At 41.0% G+C, this 19,705-nt stretch overlaps 1 protein-coding gene across 3 annotated transcripts; it reads left to right on the top strand.

Moving 5' to 3' along the window:
* The first annotated feature begins 2,280 nt into the window (after window positions 1-2,280).
* Window positions 2,281-19,450, top strand: DDX42 (DEAD-box helicase 42). 3 transcript variants are annotated; one of them, XM_026864740.1, is made up of 19 exons: window positions 2,281-2,517; window positions 3,355-3,505; window positions 4,090-4,151; window positions 5,172-5,208; window positions 6,667-6,816; window positions 7,045-7,149; window positions 7,745-7,864; window positions 8,939-9,115; window positions 9,617-9,745; window positions 10,626-10,725; window positions 11,391-11,438; window positions 11,981-12,078; window positions 13,378-13,654; window positions 14,253-14,479; window positions 15,771-15,881; window positions 16,660-16,761; window positions 17,409-17,775; window positions 17,978-18,137; window positions 19,278-19,450. In XM_026864740.1, exons 1-19 carry the CDS (start codon window positions 2,297-2,299, stop codon window positions 19,279-19,281), a joined length of 2,646 nt encoding a protein of 881 aa, XP_026720541.1. In that variant the 5' UTR covers window positions 2,281-2,296; the 3' UTR covers window positions 19,282-19,450. The 3 variants fall into 3 exon arrangements, with proteins under 3 accessions (XP_026720541.1, XP_026720539.1, XP_026720538.1); XM_026864738.1 differs by having other exon boundaries at window positions 17,409-18,137; XM_026864737.1 differs by having other exon boundaries at window positions 17,409-18,137; window positions 18,746-19,446.
* Window positions 19,451-19,705: the final 255 nt, after the last annotated feature.

The following is a 19,705-nucleotide window of genomic DNA, read 5'->3' as shown; positions in this document are numbered from 1 at the left end:
TTTAATTAAAAGTGCTCATCTTTGCTCTACTAGACTGCATGCTCAGAATCGGGTCCCACAGCAGCCCAACACTATCTCTGTTTAGAAATAGGACATTTTGCTGTAAGCTCTACCAAAAAAAAAAAAAAGACAGGAAGAGAATGGATATTGCACTGGTCCCCAAAACAACGTTGTAAACTGGGGCTCATGAGACCAAACTCTTTCCCCAGATCTGCCAGAAACATGCAAAGAGTTTGTCAGTTCACATTTTTTTTTTCCCCCTCAGCTTCCTATATCTCTTCTGCTTGATCTCAAAATAGTCCCACTCTCCCACTCAGACTGTGGGGACCATCATCAAAGTCCAAACTAAGAGCCCGAAAAGGCAGAAATAACCCTACTACTGCATTTCACAAACAGCTACGGAGGACCAGCTGCATCAGGCTTGGCAGTAAGACTAATTTTATTCCCTCCCACAACCAGATCTGAGTGGGAACTTGAATGTTAATGAGATTGTTCTCTTAAAAACTTGAAATAGAAACGATTTGTTTCTAAATTAGACCAGCAGTCCTCTGAGTACCACATGCAAGGAACCCACTGCTACGAATGACAAGGACGGCTAAAATAAATGTCTTTGTCAGAGACTTCTTATTCTAGCAAAAACCTGAACAGAACATGTTCACAAGAACATTAATCAAGAAGGAAAGTACAGCAAGGCCCCGAAGGCAAGGGACTCTCCGCGGCGCCGGGCCCCCGCTCTCCTTTCCCCGCTGTGCTCAGGGAAGGGTGATGTCGGCGGGTGGGGGGCGTCCCTCCTCCTCTCTTCAGTAACCGCCAGAAACGGAGCAGCTGAGATGTTGCTGCGTTTCCCCCAGGTCCAGGGGAGCCGTGGAAAGGGTCCGTACCCTCGCGTTTCCTCCCTCGGAACGGCGTTTGCAGAGACGCCAAGCCCGGCGGTCAGCCTGTAGGAACTGTCTGTAGGAACCCTCTCCCTGTACGCTCACAAGTGGGCTCCCTGGGCAGACAGACCACATTTTGTACTTTTGCAGATGTATGACAGAATAAAAGAATGATTCTTTTTATTGTCTGGGGTGGTAGGAAGGAAAAGAAGTCAGTAAGTACAGCAAGGAATAATCCTTTAAATCAGATGTGATAACTTAAAAGACTGCCTGCTGTGCTGTCAGCTGCTAAAGTGCAAAGTTACACCTTTTATCCGTTTCTTGTACATTTTGATCTCTTACTTGCCACGCATCTGCAGGTCTGAAAGCTACAAGGTGCGTCAGTGCAGGTGGGAAAACGACACCAGTCAGCTGCTACCATGGAGAAGTGGATAGCAGAGTTTTCCCCAAAGTCTCTTAATGAACTCTAGCCCAGACTTGAGATTTATTGAGCAAGTCCCAAGCTGGTCAGTGTTCCGCACAGGGAGCGGTAGCAGTACATACTCTCAGATTATTTTGAAGTTGTTTCTTTTGCCATTGAATTCTGATCTCATTGGAGGATTCTTGCTGAATGTGAGGATTTAATAAGTGTTTAATAACACTTGCAGCCTTTGAGCCATCTAATTATAATGCCCTTGAAAGCAGTGGGTGTCATACTGTCTTTGGCTGCCTTAAAGGTATGACTTGACCATGCAGATGAAATAATTATTTGGAATGGGAAGTGTCAATCTTAGTATCAGTCTTAATCCCAGTTCAGTCTTCTCTGATCTAACCTAGAAAGCCAAATTCTGGGCAGACATGTTGTGTGGAGTATTTAAAATGTGGTTTGAAAAATGTAGGTAGGAGAACATATATATGGCTAAATGTTTTCTTAAGAAGAAGATGACTTTTTGGCAGAAATGTACCTTGTCTCATAACGGAGTGGTGTGGTGCTTTGGGCCCGTTTTTCTAAAGATGTTTGGATTGCAGTAGTGTATTTACAAAGCCATGAAACACTGAAGGGTAGGACTGTATGGACGTGCAAAATATGTACTGAGTTGACTTTTCATCTCCTGCTCCTCCCGATGTTCAAAGTTCTGGCCTTGGGTTTGTTTGTCATAGATTGGAAAACAGACAAGACAGGCAGCATCTTAAATACTCTTAGGTAGTCACTGACAGACACAATCAGTTTTGGAAGACAGTGTCTTGTTTTATTCTTTTTTTGAATTATGGATACTTACAAGAAGAGAACAGAGCCCAGATCCTTTTTTGGGAAACAGATCAAACTCTTGGCAGTCACATTTCCACAAGTCTCTTTATCATGACAATTATACATAACTGCCTAGAGCAAAAAGGGCATTAATTTGGGTTTTTGTGATTTTAACAGATATATTGAGGACATCATGAATTGGAATAAAGGTGGACCTGGTACTAAGAGAGGCTTTGGTTTTGGTGGATTTGCCATAACGCCTGGAAAAAAAGAGGAGCCTAAGCTCTCTCAACAGTCTCATAGTGCTTTTGGAACAGCCGGTTCTTCTGCTGCATTTGCGAAATCGGGACCTCCTCAGCTGCCTTCTTTCTACAAAATCGGGTCAAAGCGAGCAAATTTTGACGAAGAGAATGCGTAAGTAGGGTTATTTCTTGTGTTTCTCTAGCTCTAGATCTTGGGTGTTTTAGAATTTCCAAGGTCAGGGAAAGTATCTGTGACATTTATGTGGTTTAGTTATTTAGAAAAGCCTGCTCAAGAATAAATACCCTAGCACTGCATTATGGTGTAACAGAACCCCGGTAGCTTTACAGCAATAGTATCAAGAAAAACTGAGCTAGTCACCTGCAGGTACTCCCATCCTTGCTTTGCAGCAGACTTTTGATGTTGCCTTGGACTGATTATTTACCTTTCTCTGGGTGTCAGCCCATTGTCTGTAAAATGAGAATGATAATACATTCTTGCCTTTAAATATATTTAAAAGACTGTGAGATGCTGCAGCAGCCAGTGGAGAGCTCTCCTCTAGCTTTCCCTTCCCTAAGAACATATCTCAGCTGAGCCTCAGTCAGCTCAGTCTCATTCTGAATAAGACTTTGCTTGAGATAGTGTGCTCAGAATTGGAGCCAAGCAGCATAAATTTGGGTGGTTTTTGCACAGGGGAACGTTGAGCTCCACATTTCTTTACTAACCCTTCTATTAGCTGTGTAAATGCGTTGAATAGAAGGGAGGTCAGAAAAGCATCCTATATTCACAAGCCTGGGAGAGCCACTCAGGAATCAGATTCCTAACATCTGTTTGCCTGACCACCACTTTTAGCTTACAGCATGAATAAAGAAACAAATCTCAACATCTTTTCCTGTGTACATACTGACTTTTGCTGTCCCATCTCTGTGTGGGAAACTTGACTCAGAAACCATAAAAGACAGCATGGTGCTGTACTGTGTGCTGACTGAGCCATTGTTTGTTTCTTTTCAGATACTTTGAGGATGAAGAGGAAGATTCCAGCAATGTCGAATTGCCATACATTCCCGCAGAGAATTCCCCCACTCGCCAGCAGTTTCATTCCAAATCAGCAGACTCTGACAGCGATGATGATCCTCTGGAGGCATTCATGGCTGAAGTGGAGGCAAGACCCGACTTGTGAAATGTTTATTAATTTATGTGGCCGAACTTCTCTCTAGCCAGGAGCAGCAAATGTCACTCATGATTTTGGCAGCTCTATTCAGAACGTCACTTAGCTTTTGGTTTTTATGTAAGATGCTGTGTTAAGTAGAACTCAAAGGTGGATTAGATGGGGAGAGGGTGGATATGATTTACGGTAGCTTAACTGTTTTGAGCATGTCAAGGCAGTACAACTAACAGCTTTGTGTGGCACTGAATACAAAATTAAGGTTTTCTGCATTTTACACTACCTGAATTGAAATTATTTGTATTTATCATGAGCTGTTCCTTAGCTACAGTTCTGTTATTAGCTGGATTCTGTCACAGTGTTTTCAGGAGGAATGCAGAGAATGTATTTTTACAACAACGTTACCGTGAAGTCACAGTATACAAATTTCAGAGGTTTTAGCAGAATAGGATATGGAGCAGGAGAAAGTCCAAAAAATGCTGCCTCTGTGGCATGATGGTCAAGTTATGTAGGAACAATTTTCCTCTACATGTTTTATCATCTTGGTTTTTTTAACATGTCCTAATTTTATGACCTGTTAGGATCAAGCTGCTCGAGACATGAAGAGACTTGAAGATAAAGACAAAGAAAAGAAGAATGTTAAGTAAGTTCTCTTTTATAATTCCCATGCCTGCCTGTGTCTCGTATGCTGCTAAGAGTATTCCAATGCATTTTGTTGATGATGATTGTTCTGTAGACAATATAATATATACTTAGTAAACAGCATTAACCAGTGCATGATATTTTCCATGGGTAAAGTTCTGTTAAATAAAAACTGAATAATAGGAGGGAAGAATCCATGACAGCATCCTACAGTAAGATGTAACACCCTGAGAGTTATCTCACGTGAAAAGCCTTTCTAGGCCACACAAATTGGGGCAGCACATTGTACTACTACCATCTTCCAAGTCAGCCTGAATAGTTTTTCTTCTTTCCATATCCTTGCAGTGATCAGGGTGGTTTAGTTTAAAACTGCATTTATGTGACCAATATAACTCAGTACAGCTGAGCTGTAATACTGGAGATTCTTCCAAAGTTGAAGTAGGTTTTAAGACATTCCACAATAAAGCTGATGTATTAGGTAGCGTGGGACAATTTGGAGTTTAAAACAGTTTACATTTTTGCAGCTTATCTATCTGTTTTGACCAAAGTAAGTAATGATGCTGTTGATTCTTGATATAAATATCAGATACCTTGGTAGAACTTGCACTGCATGGGGTTGATGAGGTTATACATGGTCCTGAAACAAAACACCGGATCCATATCACCACCCAGGGAAGTTCTGAACTGGATTGCACTTCGTGGCTCATATTCCTCTTCAGTTACGGGACTTCTGTAGCATCAAGAGCTTAGACCAGGATGATCTTTGATGTGGCTTCTACTGGGAAGATGAAATCCTAATCTTTCAGTCTCATTAATAGAAGTAAAAAGAAGTCTTTGTAGGGTCGTTTTTATGGTTGGCACCAAATATGAAAACTCCATGGGTTGGGATTATAAATGTTACTGAGTTGTTAGTGTTGTGTCTTCCACAAAATATGGAGCTCAGCACTAATCAAATGAAACTATGGAGCTGAGTATGTGGAACACTTGCAGGGAAGTTTTTTTTCTCCGCTTGTTTTTCCAGGGGTATTCGAGATGACATTGAAGAGGAAGATGACCAAGTGAGTTCCTATGCAGTCTTTCTATCTTCTTTTTTGTTTTTGTTTTTTTACCTTGCTTCCCCAAATATATAACTACTAGGTACAAACAAAACTCCAGTATCACATGCAGTATCTGGACAATTCAGCAGGAAGCTGTAGTGGTTACCCTGCTGTCTCTACCCTTCTAGGTGTTTCACTAAAAAAAAAGAAGAATATTAGGAGGCAATTTCCTTCTTTTTTACTCCGTTTAAGAAGATTTCTTCCATCAGTTTGAACTTCGACTTTCTGTACAGGATTTTCAGTATCTGAGGGTCTCATCAAATTTGGAATTAGCAGAATCAACTAACATGGAGCACCAGTGAGAGGCTGTTAAACTGTGGAGGCTATGTGCAGTGAGATTTGATGCCTGTCAAGGGCAAGAATCAGGCTTTTTGCTCTTTATTTTCAGAGGAGCTCCAGTTCTGATTGAAGATTATAAGCATCACTGTAACAGAAATAATAAACAAAGAGGAAAGTCTTCATTTCAAAATGTACCTTACTACTAAGTTATAATTAATAACTATTGTGTTACTCGCAGTAATGCGGAGCACAGAAGGGTTGTCTGGCCTCAAGGCCTTTGCTTCCAATTTGGTGAGTGTAGCTGTGATAAAGTTTGAGCAAAGGTGACTTACACTTGGAGACAGCTGTTGTTCAGGTGTGTTGTGTGTGTCTCTATGTGACTGAATGATAATTGGCCATGCAAGTGAAAAAGCCAGATGAGTATATACGTTTATTTGTAATTGAACCTTGCTTTAAAATTCTGATCTTAAATATTTGCGTGAAAGTCGAGTGAGACTGATGTTTCCTCCATGAGAATGTCGTGGTGTGCCAGTGAGATTCTGTGAGACACGGACATATTTGTGAGCTGGAAGGATGGCATGTGACAGGGACTTCTAACTTGGGCTTGTGTTAAAGGACTCTTCTGACATAGTTTCTTTCCCGTTTGTTGTTGACTCTGAATGACAAATAGATATATTTTCATTTCTTAGAGTCTAGTATGGGGAAGTAGAGAAACTGGTTTTGGCATAGTGTGTTTAAAAAACCCCTGAACATCGCATGCTTAGTAACATTGTGTTCTCTGTTTAAAAACCTGCAGCATTTGTACTTTGTTCGTGTGGAAATAAGAATAGATTCTTCTATTGTTAAAGGATGACAAGTCTCGGTAGAAGAAGTTGTTAAGCAGACGTATAAGAGAAGTTTGGTTTTTAAAAGCAATTTGTGGTCTAACTGTCACTATAGTTGTTTTCTTCATACTTATTGTCCTTCTGGACATAACTGTTGGTATTTATTAGAAGAATCAGTTGTAGTGAACGTGGTTTTTTTTTTCCTCAATGATGGATGTGAAAGCAAACAGCCGTCTAGCATATACATCATTAAAACAAATGTAGTAGTAGTTTTGCATCCTATTGTATGTGATTTTACTGATATGTTTTGCTGCAGGAAGCTTATTTTCGCTACATGGCTGAAAACCCCACTGCTGGTGTGGTCCAAGAAGAGGAAGAGGATAATCTGGAGTATGATAGTGATGGGAATCCAATTGCACCATCCAAAAAAATCATTGATCCTCTTCCACCTATTGACCATTCAGAGGTAGGAAGGAAGTTTATTCCATTCTGTTCTGAGGCATTCTAGAAAGCAGGAGCCAAGCAGCAGATTGAAATTGCTTCTGTCCCTGTAAAATTTCTTGAAATGGCTTCATATTAAACAGATGTTCTTGCAGACAATAAGAACTTTTGAGAAAAAGGACCCTTCCTCTCCAAAACTATGTGTACAGAGAGAATCTTGAGTCCTGAACTAACTGAGTAATTACCCTTGCAGATTGAATATCCACCATTTGAGAAAAATTTCTATGATGAGCATGAGGAGATCACCAGCCTCACCCCGCAGCAAGTGGTGGAGTTACGGCATAAGCTAAATCTCCGGGTAAGCTGCTCACGAAACTATCCTCCTAGAATCTTTTTACTCCCTTATTTTTGGACTTATAGTAGTTTTAATGAAGGTTTTCACAGGAGACTCCAACTTTTGAATACCAAGCCTCTTGGATACCATCAGTGACTTTGATTTAAGGGATCTGGATTTTCCTTAGCAGTTCTTGAAAATCTTCTCTGGATTTGTCAAAGGTGGTGCCAAAGATTTCCACTTGCATGGTTGCACTTGCACAAAAGAACTTCAGAGCTAGGAATTGAAACTACAAATATTATATGCAAGAATTAGTTCTTTGCCGTTTGTGACATGTTAGTCTGGTGACTTCCTATGAAGGAAATTATTTGGGGAAGACCCATTATACAAGGCGATAGATATGATGTTCAGTAGCTTATGGTGATAATTTATCTAAATTTTTGTACTTGGAAGTCCTGTTTACACAAGACATCTGGAATGTGCATCTAGTTAAACTTACATCTATTCAAAAAGCAAAAAAACATTTTCAGAGGCAGAGACCCTTTTTTTCATTTTTGTACAGAGTGCTCTTTGTTTTTCTCTTACTGTTCATGAACAAAGATATGTTTCTGTTTCTAAGGTCTCTGGTGCTGCTCCTCCAAGGCCTGGCAGTAGTTTTGCTCATTTTGGGTTTGATGAGCAACTTATGCATCAGATTAGAAAATCCGAGTATACCCAGCCCACTCCTATCCAGTGTCAGGTGAGTGTTGTTACTTCTCTAACATCTAAAGAGAACTAGTAGAACACATGCAAAGGTCCTTAGTCCACATGAGGATGTGTACAATTCTAGTTTCCTATATAGAGATGTCACAGGGAACAATAATTTGTATTTTCTAGGAAAATAGCTTTGATACTTTTTAAAATAGAAGTTTACCCACCTTTGTTCTTGTTTAATAACCATTGTAAATATATCCATATTCTTCATTTATCTCTTGGTGGAGGCTGAAGAACAGTCAAGAGACACCTCTAGTAGAAATGTATGAAAGGGTTGTTTGGTTTGGGGTTTTTTTTAGAAATTGTATTTTAAATAACCATAGCAGTAGCTGAGTAAAGAACCATACATTGACAACTTTATTCCTTTAAACATCTTAGATTTAAATGTCTCGTAACTAGAAGAGGTATGCAACAAGGCAATTTTTTTCATTTCTTTTGGCAATTAGAATAAATGCCTTATGAGCTGGACTATTCCTTGGAGGTCCATGCAGGCAAAAGGGATTCTACTGCATATGTAGATTGATTACCAAAAGTAATTAAGTTTATCAATAATGTGATTATAACCACACCACTTCAGATGGTTTTCTTGAAGTATAAAAAATGACAGGGTGCTGTGTCCAAGGGATGTGTATTAGGATCTTAGTCCGTACTATTTGGAAAAAACTGGTTGAGAGTCCCTTATAGCAACAGTAGGGATGAACTGAAGACTTCAGCACTCAGAATAGTTACAGAAAGAATAGGCTCAGAGAATTTGTTCTTAGCATTCTTACAGCTGGACAAGATGCATTTGTGTACATGTAAATATATCCTTGGGATGTTGTGCTGTGCCCAAACATTGATTTCATATAGGACAGCAACAGTTATACATGGTAATTACTTCCAGCCCTTAAAAGAAACTAATTCTGATCTGAACTTGGCAATAAAACTGTGTAAGCATTGACATATGTTGCTGTGAGTCCTCTGTAATATGCTTTCTTGTTATCTGAGTTTTTGTGTAGTATCTAGCACAAGAATATGCTAAGGTAGGCATAATATGGGTTTAGAATCTCCTTATTTTTAGGGTGTTCCAGTTGCACTAAGTGGCAGGGATATGATTGGGATAGCTAAGACTGGAAGTGGAAAAACAGCAGCCTTCATCTGGCCGATGCTGATTCACATCATGGATCAAAAGGAGCTTGAACCAGGGGATGGTCCCATTGCAGTGATCGTCTGCCCAACCAGAGAGCTTTGCCAACAGGTAGGTCTATGCTGATTGTGTGTGTGCTGTACTGTGTTCTAACAGAAGAAGACAAAATTCTGGGCAGAAATTATCAGAGAAACTCAGTAAACTATTTGAAAAAACTGCTCTGTGCATTAGTAGCATACCTCCAATGTAGGCTCAGTTCTCTCCTACATCTCTTTGTTGACGGATCATGACAAACCTGAAATTGTAAATCTTTGCACAGTGCTCCCGTATTAATTCTAAGTATTAAGAATACTGTGGATGCATTGCCACAAATTGTATGTGTAAAAGGATAGAGCCTGCAGGTTAAATTACAGTTGTCTAAATCGGTTTCTCAAATTACTGAAAATTATCCACAAGTGTTGAAGTATTCAGCCCTAAGGATTTCTGAATAATTTTGTTAAGTTACTAGCTGAAAAGTGGATTTCAGGAGCTGGACTGTATTTTCAAGGTAGGTGTTATTTTTCTCACATCTGTCTAATGTGAACTGTGATGTGCTTTGTTTAAAATTCTCAGATCCATTCTGAATGTAAGCGCTTTGGTAAGGCATATAATCTGCGCTCCGTAGCAGTGTATGGAGGAGGAAGCATGTGGGAGCAAGCCAAAGCCCTCCAGGAGGGGGCAGAGATAGTTGTCTGCACGCCAGTAAGTACCTGTATGCACATAGTACTGGGGTTATTTTGTTGTTTAACTGAAGTTGATATGGGGTTTTTTTTAGTACGGTTGGTGCTGCAGAATTTGTTCTGTTATCACTGAAATCTAGGTTCTTCACAGTTATCAGATATAGAGAGCAAATACGCTGGGATGATTATTCTCTCAGGATAAATTGAAAGATATTAGGTATGATCTCCAGTAGAATAGCAAGCAAGATCTGCTTGAATCAGTGTCAGTTGTGCACTGTACCAGCTTTTGATTGCTGAGCCTTAAAATTGATGAAGAAAATTCCCAGAATGTCATGGACTTGAGTGCCATCTTCCTGAATCAGTGTAGACCCTGTGGAATTAATGCTGAAGGGTTGAAACACTGAGTCAGAATGGATGTTGATGCAGAACCAGTGATTTAAATGAGCACCACTGTCAACTGGCTTTGCTTACTGCAAAAAACTAGTTATGAACTTGGGCAAAACTGAGCAGTGGTTGGAGGAATTGTGGCTATTTATTGGGGTATTAGGCAAGAAAACAAAGCATGAAGAGCTCCCTTGCCAAAAATTGTGGGATTAAGTAGCCAGTTCACATTTAAAATTTAATTGTAATGAAGAATGGGGAATTTTAGGATCTCAGCAGTGTTAAGCTTGAAAAAAACAGTCCTGAAGTTGAAGACAACTATGCTTGTCAGGCATAGTTGATGAGAGTTCTAGGAATCTGTTTCTATAACTGGAATATGGACACTTCTAGACTGAAGCCTTGAGATGTTTTCTATTCTAAGTCTCTGGTAAATGAGAATAAAAAGCAGTTAAGTGCTTGAAGGTTGCATATAATAACATTTTGTAAAATATGCTTTCAAAACTTTTTCTTTTTTTTAATAGGGTCGTTTGATTGATCATGTGAAAAAGAAAGCTACAAACCTTCAAAGAGTCACTTACCTTGTGTTTGATGAAGCTGACAGAATGTTTGATATGGGTTTTGGTACGTAATGAACAAAGTTCACTGTTTTGGAAAGGGGTGGTGTCCAGTTCCCAGCTTAGTAGGACTGTTCATAACCCCTGTAGCTTCATACACTTGAAAATACATTAAGCAAATACTTTATAGACTCATATTTAAAGGTCTAACATCTGTTACTATAAAGAGATCAGTGAAATCCTGTTGGTGTTGAAGTCCAAAAACCCTGATTTTTATCTTAGAGTTGCTGAATAACTTTTGGGCAAGTCACTTCTGTGTGTACAAATTAGTGGTGTTGAAAGAACTTTATTGGAAGCAGTTTGGTCATTCAGATCTGGATGATTTTGAATTTGTGTTCAAGAATCATGGGACATAGCAAAGATTTGACAGTGCTATAATAGCACAAAGGCGGGGAGACACTTGTAAGATGTATAGGTTATGCACAAATTTAGCTAGGATCTTTGCTTATGGAATTTTTTGCTGAAGGATCTTCCAGAAGTTTCTTTTTGCAGCAAAGGAACTTCCATTGTGTATCAAAGAGCCTTTGGAAGTCACAGTAAAATTAAATACTGAGTGAGAGACATTCACTCTATGGTTGGTTGTTAAATAAAGCAATGAAGAAGTATTTTTGGTTATTCTACTAAATAATGAGCATATGATGTTGATGAGAACATTTTCCATCTCCTTTTCAGAATATCAGGTCAGATCAGTGGCAAGCCACGTACGTCCTGACAGACAGAGTAAGTATAAGATTATTTCTAAGTAAACTGAGGAGGCTTTGTGGTGGGCTACCAGTTAAGAATCTGGAACAGAGATTGGATTTCCTGTTCCTGACACAGCCACACAACGAGGCTTCTGCAAAAGTCCACTGGTGTTATTCTCAGTGTGGGCTGTTAGGAGGGAGCGCTTGGGAAGTGTGGGCATGTAGCCACGTTAGTCTGTAATCCCTCCACAGACTTTACTCAGAGAAGAGATGATTAGCTGAGTTAATGTTCATATGCTTTGAGATCCTGTGTTCTAAGCTGCCATGAAAGAAGGTTCACAGCAGGGCCACATACTATCAACATCTTGTTTCAAGTGCCACGAAATGTATTTCCACGTTGAGGTATTCTAACAGTGTGATTGATAATTTTCATTAAAACCTGTAAAACAGACCATAGCTTCAGATCACTGACAGCTAGCACAGTTGTACAGGTCCTTATTCACAAGATCTGTGCAGTGTTTTCACAATTCTGAAATAAAGTTTCTTTTTCAAGGAGTTCAAATACTGTTTTTCTTTTAGCCCTCTTGTTCAGTGCCACTTTCCGTAAGAAGATTGAGAAATTGGCCCGAGATATTCTGATCGACCCCATTCGAGTTGTGCAGGGAGACATTGGAGAGGTAATTCCACGTTACTTGTGAGACAATCAGAAATATGAACCATCCTGTTTCTGTTGTCTGAAATTTAAATTAAACTGCAGTAGTCATCATTTATATTCATGCTTAACAAAAAATAGTAAGGTTTTGGTTTGGGGGCTTTTATTTATTTTGTTGAGTTTTCTTGCTGCCAACAAATATTATTATAGTGATGGGAGATTTCATCAAGGAATGAAAAACATTAATGTGATGATTGATTTTTTTTTAATTAGGCTGAATCAACAGGTATATCTTTTTGGTCTCAAAACTTTAAGTAAATCACAGCTGTTGCAATGAAGGATTTGAAACTTAGACACTGATGTCTTTCAGCTGGTGGGAATGTTGATTCTAGATTGCTCAACAGTAGCAGCTGAACTATTAGACTAAAATTGGGCAGTAAGTCAGTGAAGTGAGCAGGTTACACTTGCTCTGAAGAAACTGCTTATAAATGTAAACTGTTGAGAAGTTTCCCAAGATGCCTTCAGAACATTCTTCTTTTAACCAGTTCTCTGCATTTTATTTTTTTTTTTTTCAACCATGAATGTGAGGTATCCCTTTATAACAGAAAATTCATGGCTACCTGAAGCCCCTTCTTTGTGGGAAAAAGTTTTTCCTAACCATCACTTAAAAAAAGAAGCAGCTTTCTTAGTTCAATCTCATGGTTTCTTTTCTTTGATCTAAATTATTACTCTGAGAGCATGATCCTTGAAACAATTAATACTTAATTATGTAAAAATTAAATCTTTCAGAGAAACTTCCAGGTAGTGCTGTGAGCTCCACTGCACTTCTATTATTTGCAATATGGAGTGTGTAGGGAGTCTGTTTATACCTCCCATCTCCCAACTCCAAGGACAAGTTACAGCTCACAGGAGTATTTTCTCTGCTGGCTGTATGAATAACTTTTACTGATGAGCATCCTCCATCTCAGACCCTGCTCTTGCACAGTCTGTTTGAGACGTTAATGGCACCTGTCACAAGAGCATTGAAATTCCAAGTACCCATCTTCAGATCAGTTGGGTGCCAAACTGCATCATGTCAAAGACTGAGCTTTGCCTCTCAGGTTTAGCAGAGAGTAGCTCATTTAACCCCTGCCTTTTCTGCACTGTGAAAATGAAGTGGTCAGCAGTTAGCCAAGAGCTGAAACCTCTTTTAAAGGAGAATTTTGGTCTGCTGTTTCTCCACTTTTTATTCTCACACGTAGTTTAAATTTCTCATTTTATTCTACTGTCTGTGTTTGTTTGCCATTCTGTCCTGTGTTATTGCTTGTCTTCTTTCTCCCCTTAGGCAAATGAAGATGTTACTCAGATCGTGGAGATTTTCCCCTCTGGCCCAAGCAAGTGGAACTGGCTGACTCGGCGCCTCGTGGAGTTCACATCATCTGGGAGTGTTCTCCTGTTTGTCACCAAGAAGGCAAATGCAGAAGAGCTGGCCAATAACCTCAAGCAGGAGGATCATAATCTGGGGCTGCTTCATGGTGACATGGACCAGAGCGAGAGGAATAAAGTAATTTCAGAATTTAAGAAAAAGGGGATCCCGATACTGGTAGCTACTGATGTGGCAGGTATGTGATATTCTAAGTAGCAGCAGAAAGGCTAACACATTTCAGTGGAAGCCAACAAGGTTGGCTTCTGCACCTGCTGGGCCCTGTATTCCAGATGTTTTCCAGAAGTACACAGTCTTAGCAAGGGATTTTATTTTTAAAGTCTTCTAATGATGTTTAAATTACAGTCTGACAGATGTTTTTTAATATACAGAAAGAAAACAAGCTGTTTCTTAAGGAAGTAGTTGCTGTTTGTTAATCAGCTGACACATTATGCCTGTTTAAATGAAGAGGAGATGGACACACTTGAAGCCTTCTCTAGAACAGCTTTTGTACCCAGCTGAACAAAGACTGAATTTCAGTGTCCTTTAATAAAGCCCTCTCTCTTCCTTGGAAAAACAGTCATTTAAAGAGATCTCTTCAATCTCCAGTCCTGTGAACTTGGAGAGAAGATAGTACTACCCTTAACATGTATGAAGGGCGCCTTAACTGGGGTGTGTTCCTGTGGAAACTCCTTTCATATGCTGGAGCATAATGAAGAGAGATGATGGTATGAATGGAATTACTTTGAGTTAATTCAGGTTAATCACACTTGCTGCTATGTCGCCCTCTATTACAGCTCGTGGGTTAGATATTCCTTCCATTAAGACTGTTATCAATTATGATGTGGCTCGGGACATCGATACACACACCCATAGAATTGGTCGTACTGGCAGAGCTGGTGAGAAGGGAGTTGCCTACACTCTGCTGACTCCCAAAGACAGTAACTTCGCTGGTGATCTTGTCAGAAACCTGGAAGGCGCTAATCAACACGTTTCCAAAGAGCTGTTGGATCTAGCAATGCAGGTACAAACAAGCAGAACTTGAGTAGAGGAAGGTTCCTTCCATGAAACAAGGAGCTCAGAGACTTTTTTTCTGGCTCGGTCACGTGTTAGCAGTGACCTTTTGGCAATCTATACTGTTTTTAAGTAGGCTTTCTAGTGTTTTTAATGGCCTTTGAAAGAATCCATGAAGACATGAAGATTTTGGAACGCAGTATCTAATGTATTTTGGGGTCAGGCACTGCCTAGGAAATTAGGAGCGGTAATCTGGCCGATGCCAGCAGCGCACTCGCTCCAGCTGCAGTATCTCATTACAATCATGTTTTTGATATGCATTTGTGGCAGACACCTGGGAAATGCAGCTTAGCTGAAAGCTAAACTACAAAATAATTACAGGGACATTCACTCTGTGAAATGGTTGTTGCTTGATCATTCTACCTACTTGGCAGTGATATGTGGCAGGCTTGCTATATATGGGCATGACAGATAGCTGAAGCAATTGTGCCTGTGCCACTCTACTCGACTTCTAAGTTCTTGTCTTCTCCTGCCTGTGTAGCTGCAAAGAGCAAAGGCTGTTTGGTAATTCTCACATTCAGAGATGGATTAGCATGTTTTGTCTTCATTGCCAAGCAGCTTGGACACTAGCTGCTAGAAGTAATTATTTTCCTCGAAGGTACAGAGGCAGCGTTTTCAGAAGGGACAATTTGTGAGGCAGAGCTCCAAAGGCTGCCTTTGGAGAGGAGAGTGGAGAAGCTGAAGGGCTTATTGGCTTCTTCAGATTTGAAGAAACTATAGGGCATAAAAAGGGGTGCAGGCAACCATTATTTAAAAACCTGGTAACAGGAGGTCTGGTTGGACTGCCCTGTCCTGGCCACTGCTTGTTGCAGGAAGTTTTGCTGACAGAACCTCCCTTCTCCTTAGGCAGGCAGTGGGCTAAATCAATAAAAACCCCGTGTGAGCAAGTGCAGAGCTCCAGAGTGAATGGCATTAGAAATTGCTCTTATTCCTGGGTTTATTAGAATGCAAACTCCCAAATCTTAACAGGGATGAAATTTCAAGACATAAAATTAGTTTTCATAAAAAGCATTTGTAACAAAAAGCTTCAGACTGACATGACAAAGCTGCCTGCAGCTTGCTTTCAAAGCGTTGTAGTCTGTCACATCCCATCCCCTTGCAACAGCTGTGGTGTTGAATGGGCCACAGTATATATTTTTCTTTTGAAATGCTCAAAATCCTTCTTTTCTGAGCCTCATTACATGCATTTATGAAGCTTATTATTCGCTGTGTTGAGAAGCATTTGTCCTTATTTTGTACAGAATCCGTGGTTCCGGAAATCACGTTTCAAAGGAGGAAAAGGCAAGAAGCTGAATATTGGTGGTGGTGGTTTAGGATACCGTGAACGTCCTGGTTTGGGATCAGAAAATTCTGTAAGTAAAGATGCTGGAGAAGTTGTTAACAGATTTTTAGAACTTTTTAACTTAGTATTGACTACTCTTTAATTTAAAAAATCTTCCTAGTACTGGAATATAGCCTCTGCTTTCAAAGGTCTTCACCGCTCAGTCTCAGTATCAGAAGTATCTCAAGTGAAACTGTCCTGTGCTGTTATCCTCTTGTCAAGAGCTGCCTTCTTTAGGGCCAGAGGGATCCAGAAGGTTTGGGAGATTCTTCCCAAAATAGACTGTTAATGCAAAATAAATGCTAATCAATTACTTGAAAAGCCATTTCCAGACAGTCTTGGCAGCAAAAAGTCTTGCAGCATTGGGAACACTTAGGAGGGTTTGTCCGTGCTAGGAAAACAGCTCATTGCCTGTGTGTGTGGGGGCAAAATTTAACTCTAGACATGTTGAAAACACACCATGTTCAGCATCTTTCCAAAAGTCACAGCTGAAGCCTTATTCACACTTTGTCTTGGCTATGACCTTTGTAAAAAATCTGCATTTGATTGCATTTTGCTTTTGCTTGTACTGTAAGGAGCTGGGAAATGATGTTACACTGCTGACTAGTGAGTCACGAAGACTTAATGCGTCTTTACTTTTCTATCATCCTCAAAGTCACGGGGCAAACTGTTCTGCTCGGTGCTCCCCAGAAGTTTTTCATCCTTAGTAGATGTATTTCTGAGTGCAGGGCCAAGAGATATTTGGAGAAGGGTTAAATTGAAAGAGTGTAGGATAAATCTCTCCAGTTGTCCTTTGTCTTTTTGCGTAGGATCGTGGAAACAACAACAGCGTGATGAGTAACTATGAGGCGTACAAGCCATCCACTGGGGCGATGGGAGACAGGCTTACGGCAATGAAAGCAGCTTTTCAGGTTGGTTCCATCACTTGTACTCCAAGTTCTAACTCGAGAGAGGGCATAACATGATAAAATTTTACTGTCGATGATTCAAGACAGTATTATTTTCCTCCCCTGAAAATGCAGAGGCCCCGTTGATTTCAGGGAAGTTGAGTTTGGTACTTGTGGCCACGTCTCATCCACTTTGAGCACACACTCAGCATTGCACTCTGAAGTGGTAGAATGAGTGTGCAGGCTGGACTGAACACGTTTGCACAAAGTTAATTTGCCAGACTTTGTTTTCTGCTGCTTTGCTTTCTTTCCCTTCTGCATTCTGCTCCTAGGCTTGATCCTATTTAGGTTGCTTAGCAGCAGTAGTGTAATTGCAATACGAAGAAACGGGGAGCACAGAAACCGATTCTCTTCAGTGTAAAAATTTACCCCACAGTATAGGAGTTCCCTCGTTTCTGTGGTTTGGTGGCAGATGCCTGTTACTAATTCTGTGTTCATAAGCACAGCAGGAATGTAATCACTCCAAGAGTGACTTTTTATAGGAACTCTTTTTCCTAGGGGCTCCCCAGAATTCAAGATGGGCTTGTATATGCGTGCTGGCTGCGTGTTTTGTGGTGCAGTGCAGAGGCAAACGTGCTCTCTTTTTTTTCTTTTCTGTCTCTTCCTGGCAGTCCCAGTATAAGAGCCATTTTGTTGCTGCAAGCTTAAACAATCAAAAGACTGGTAGCTCTTCTGCTGGTGCGAGTGGCTGGACCAGCGCTGGGAGCTTGAACTCAGTACCAACAAGTTCAGCACAGCAAAACGCTGCAAACCCTGACAGCCCCATCGCAGCCGCCGCAGCAGCGAAGGGTGTTCCGGGTTTCACCAGCACGGGGAATTTGAGCAGCGTTCCCACCTTTCCAAGCGTCGGAGTACAGGGCTTCAACAACACAACTGCCAGCACCAACAATCGCGAAGCCATCGGCAGCAGCGGCCCCGGCGTTGCGGCTGGCGGTGGTGGTGGCGTTGTCAGAGAACGATACAACGACAACCGGAACAGTCGCCACAACGAGGTCCCGCGCCGTGGAGAGGGCGGCGGGCGCTACAACGACGTGCAGCGCCACGGAGAAGGAGGCGGTCGCCACAGTGACGCTTACCGCCACGGAGAGGGCCGACACGGCGACGGCCATCGCCACGCTGAGAGCCGGCACTTCCCCGACGGCGGCGGTGGCCGCAATAACGGTGACAGCAGGAACAGCAGCGACGGTAGGAACAACGAGAACAGGAATGGTGAGAACAGGAAGGATGGCAACAGCCGAGACAACAAGACAGATGGGTTTGCTGTCCCAGAACCCCCAAAGCGTAAGAAGAGCCGGTGGGACAGTTAAAAGCTGGTGTTTCACAACCTGGAATCCCTGCAGGTAGTGTTGTCTTATTTTTTCAGAGGATTTCTTGGGGTTTTTGGTAACTGGTTGTTGAGCAGCTGGGGGAGGAGAAGGAAACCATGAAAACTCCCCATTCAAGTCTGGGCCGGTACATCTGCGGACAGATTCACTCCAGTGATGTGTACACACAATGCTTAGTCAAAGAGAAATCATTTTGATAAAGCTCCCTGGGTTCTGCTTTTAAACATTCAGTGCTCAAGTGACTCTCTGCTGGATTTAAACAGATCTTCTTGACAAGAAAGAAGGTGTTTCGCGTCCTTGGAACGTTAAGAAACTGCTGTCCGTAGAAGTATAGTCTTTTCTTAACCAGCGTTCACATTTAAAAAACCAGTCCATCTAGAGATGCTCAGGACCCACCTGTTAAACATTAATCTTTCAGTAATTTGTTCAGTATGGTGAGTTCTTCCCCAGTCTCTTCTTTCCACATAGTCTCTTATCCCCAGATAAGAGGGATTTGGCTTCCAGGTTGCCCCTTACATCTCTCCCCATCAAGTGAGAATGCATCAGTTTGCGTTGCTGAAGGTGGGATGAAGCAAGTTGATTTTTTTTTTCTTCTTTTTTTTTTTTTTTAAATTTGTATGAAGCTGTTCAAGGGATCCTTCTCCAGCCCAGCCTACTACAAATTCACATGTAGTGTAGGTTGGACTCTCCAGCTTGTTTGTGGTCAGTACATCAATCCCAGTCCCATTGCCCGGGTAATTTTCCTTTTAAAGAACCTCTTCTTTCCTAATAATCTTTGTTTTGGTGGAAGCCTGCATAGCAAACTTGTCTCTCTGCTGTGCCTATGCACCCTCTGTTATGAGAGGGTTGAGTGCTTTCTTGAAATTAAAAACAAAAAAGGGAAAAAAATGTAGATAGGCCACAACAATCAAAGGCTGGTGCCCCTCACGAAGCGTAGCTAGATGAAGAGGCTTCACTCAGAAATTCAGGGACCTGCTGCTTCAGAAGCCTTTAGGGAAAACCCAGAAAGTGATTAATGAAGTGGAACAGCTCAAATATCGCCCCATATTGGACACATGTAGTTAAAACTGTAAAATCTTGCTTGACCGTTTTTAACTCGTCATGTGTATTACCCTTTTTTTAACTTTTTTTTTTTTTTTTTTGCGCGCCATAAAGGTAAGGAAGAACTCTTTTGTTGAAACATGTCAGCACCCACCTCTGTCTTGTTTCTACTGAAAGAAGTATCAGAAACTGTCAGGGTTTTGTGACATTGTGATGTTTTCTTTATCAGCTGTGCATTTACTTTCTGCTTGCTCTAGTAAATGTTTTATTACTGGGACAAAAATATCTCGGATGTGCTTTTTATTCTCCACTTCTTTGGCTGTTCTGGCATTTGGATGGAGATTTGACTGATTTGACTGCGCCCGTTTCTGTCACCACAAGTTGGGGATTGTAGTTGATAAAAAGACTTCCTGCGTTTTTTGTCAAGATCTTTCACCCCAGACTGTTTTGTAAACTCTATTTTAGCTTTAAAGCCTCCCAGGGAGTAGATTTTTCTCCATTTTACAGACAGGAAGGATGCAGCCCAGGACATCCCAGCCTTT

Source organism: Athene cunicularia (assembly GCF_003259725.1).
Source record: "Athene cunicularia isolate RWA chromosome 27 unlocalized genomic scaffold, athCun1 chr27_part1, whole genome shotgun sequence".
Taxonomy (NCBI): Eukaryota; Metazoa; Chordata; class Aves; order Strigiformes; family Strigidae; genus Athene; species Athene cunicularia.
This window is presented reverse-complemented; position numbering and strand designations above follow the sequence as displayed.

What these genes read in the sequence shown, in the direction of transcription:
- DDX42 (XM_026864738.1), top strand. Translation starts at nt 2,297, where the DNA reads ATGAATTGGAATAAAGGTGGACCTGGTACTAAGAGAGGCTTTGGTTTT. An exon ending in AAAGAAAAGAAGAATGTTAA is followed by an intron (nt 4,152 to 5,171) that starts GTAAGTTCTCTT and finishes TTGTTTTTCCAG; the next exon opens with GGGTATTCGAGATGACATTG. An exon ending in CCACTCCTATCCAGTGTCAG is followed by an intron (nt 7,865 to 8,938) that starts GTGAGTGTTGTT and finishes CCTTATTTTTAG; the next exon opens with GGTGTTCCAGTTGCACTAAG.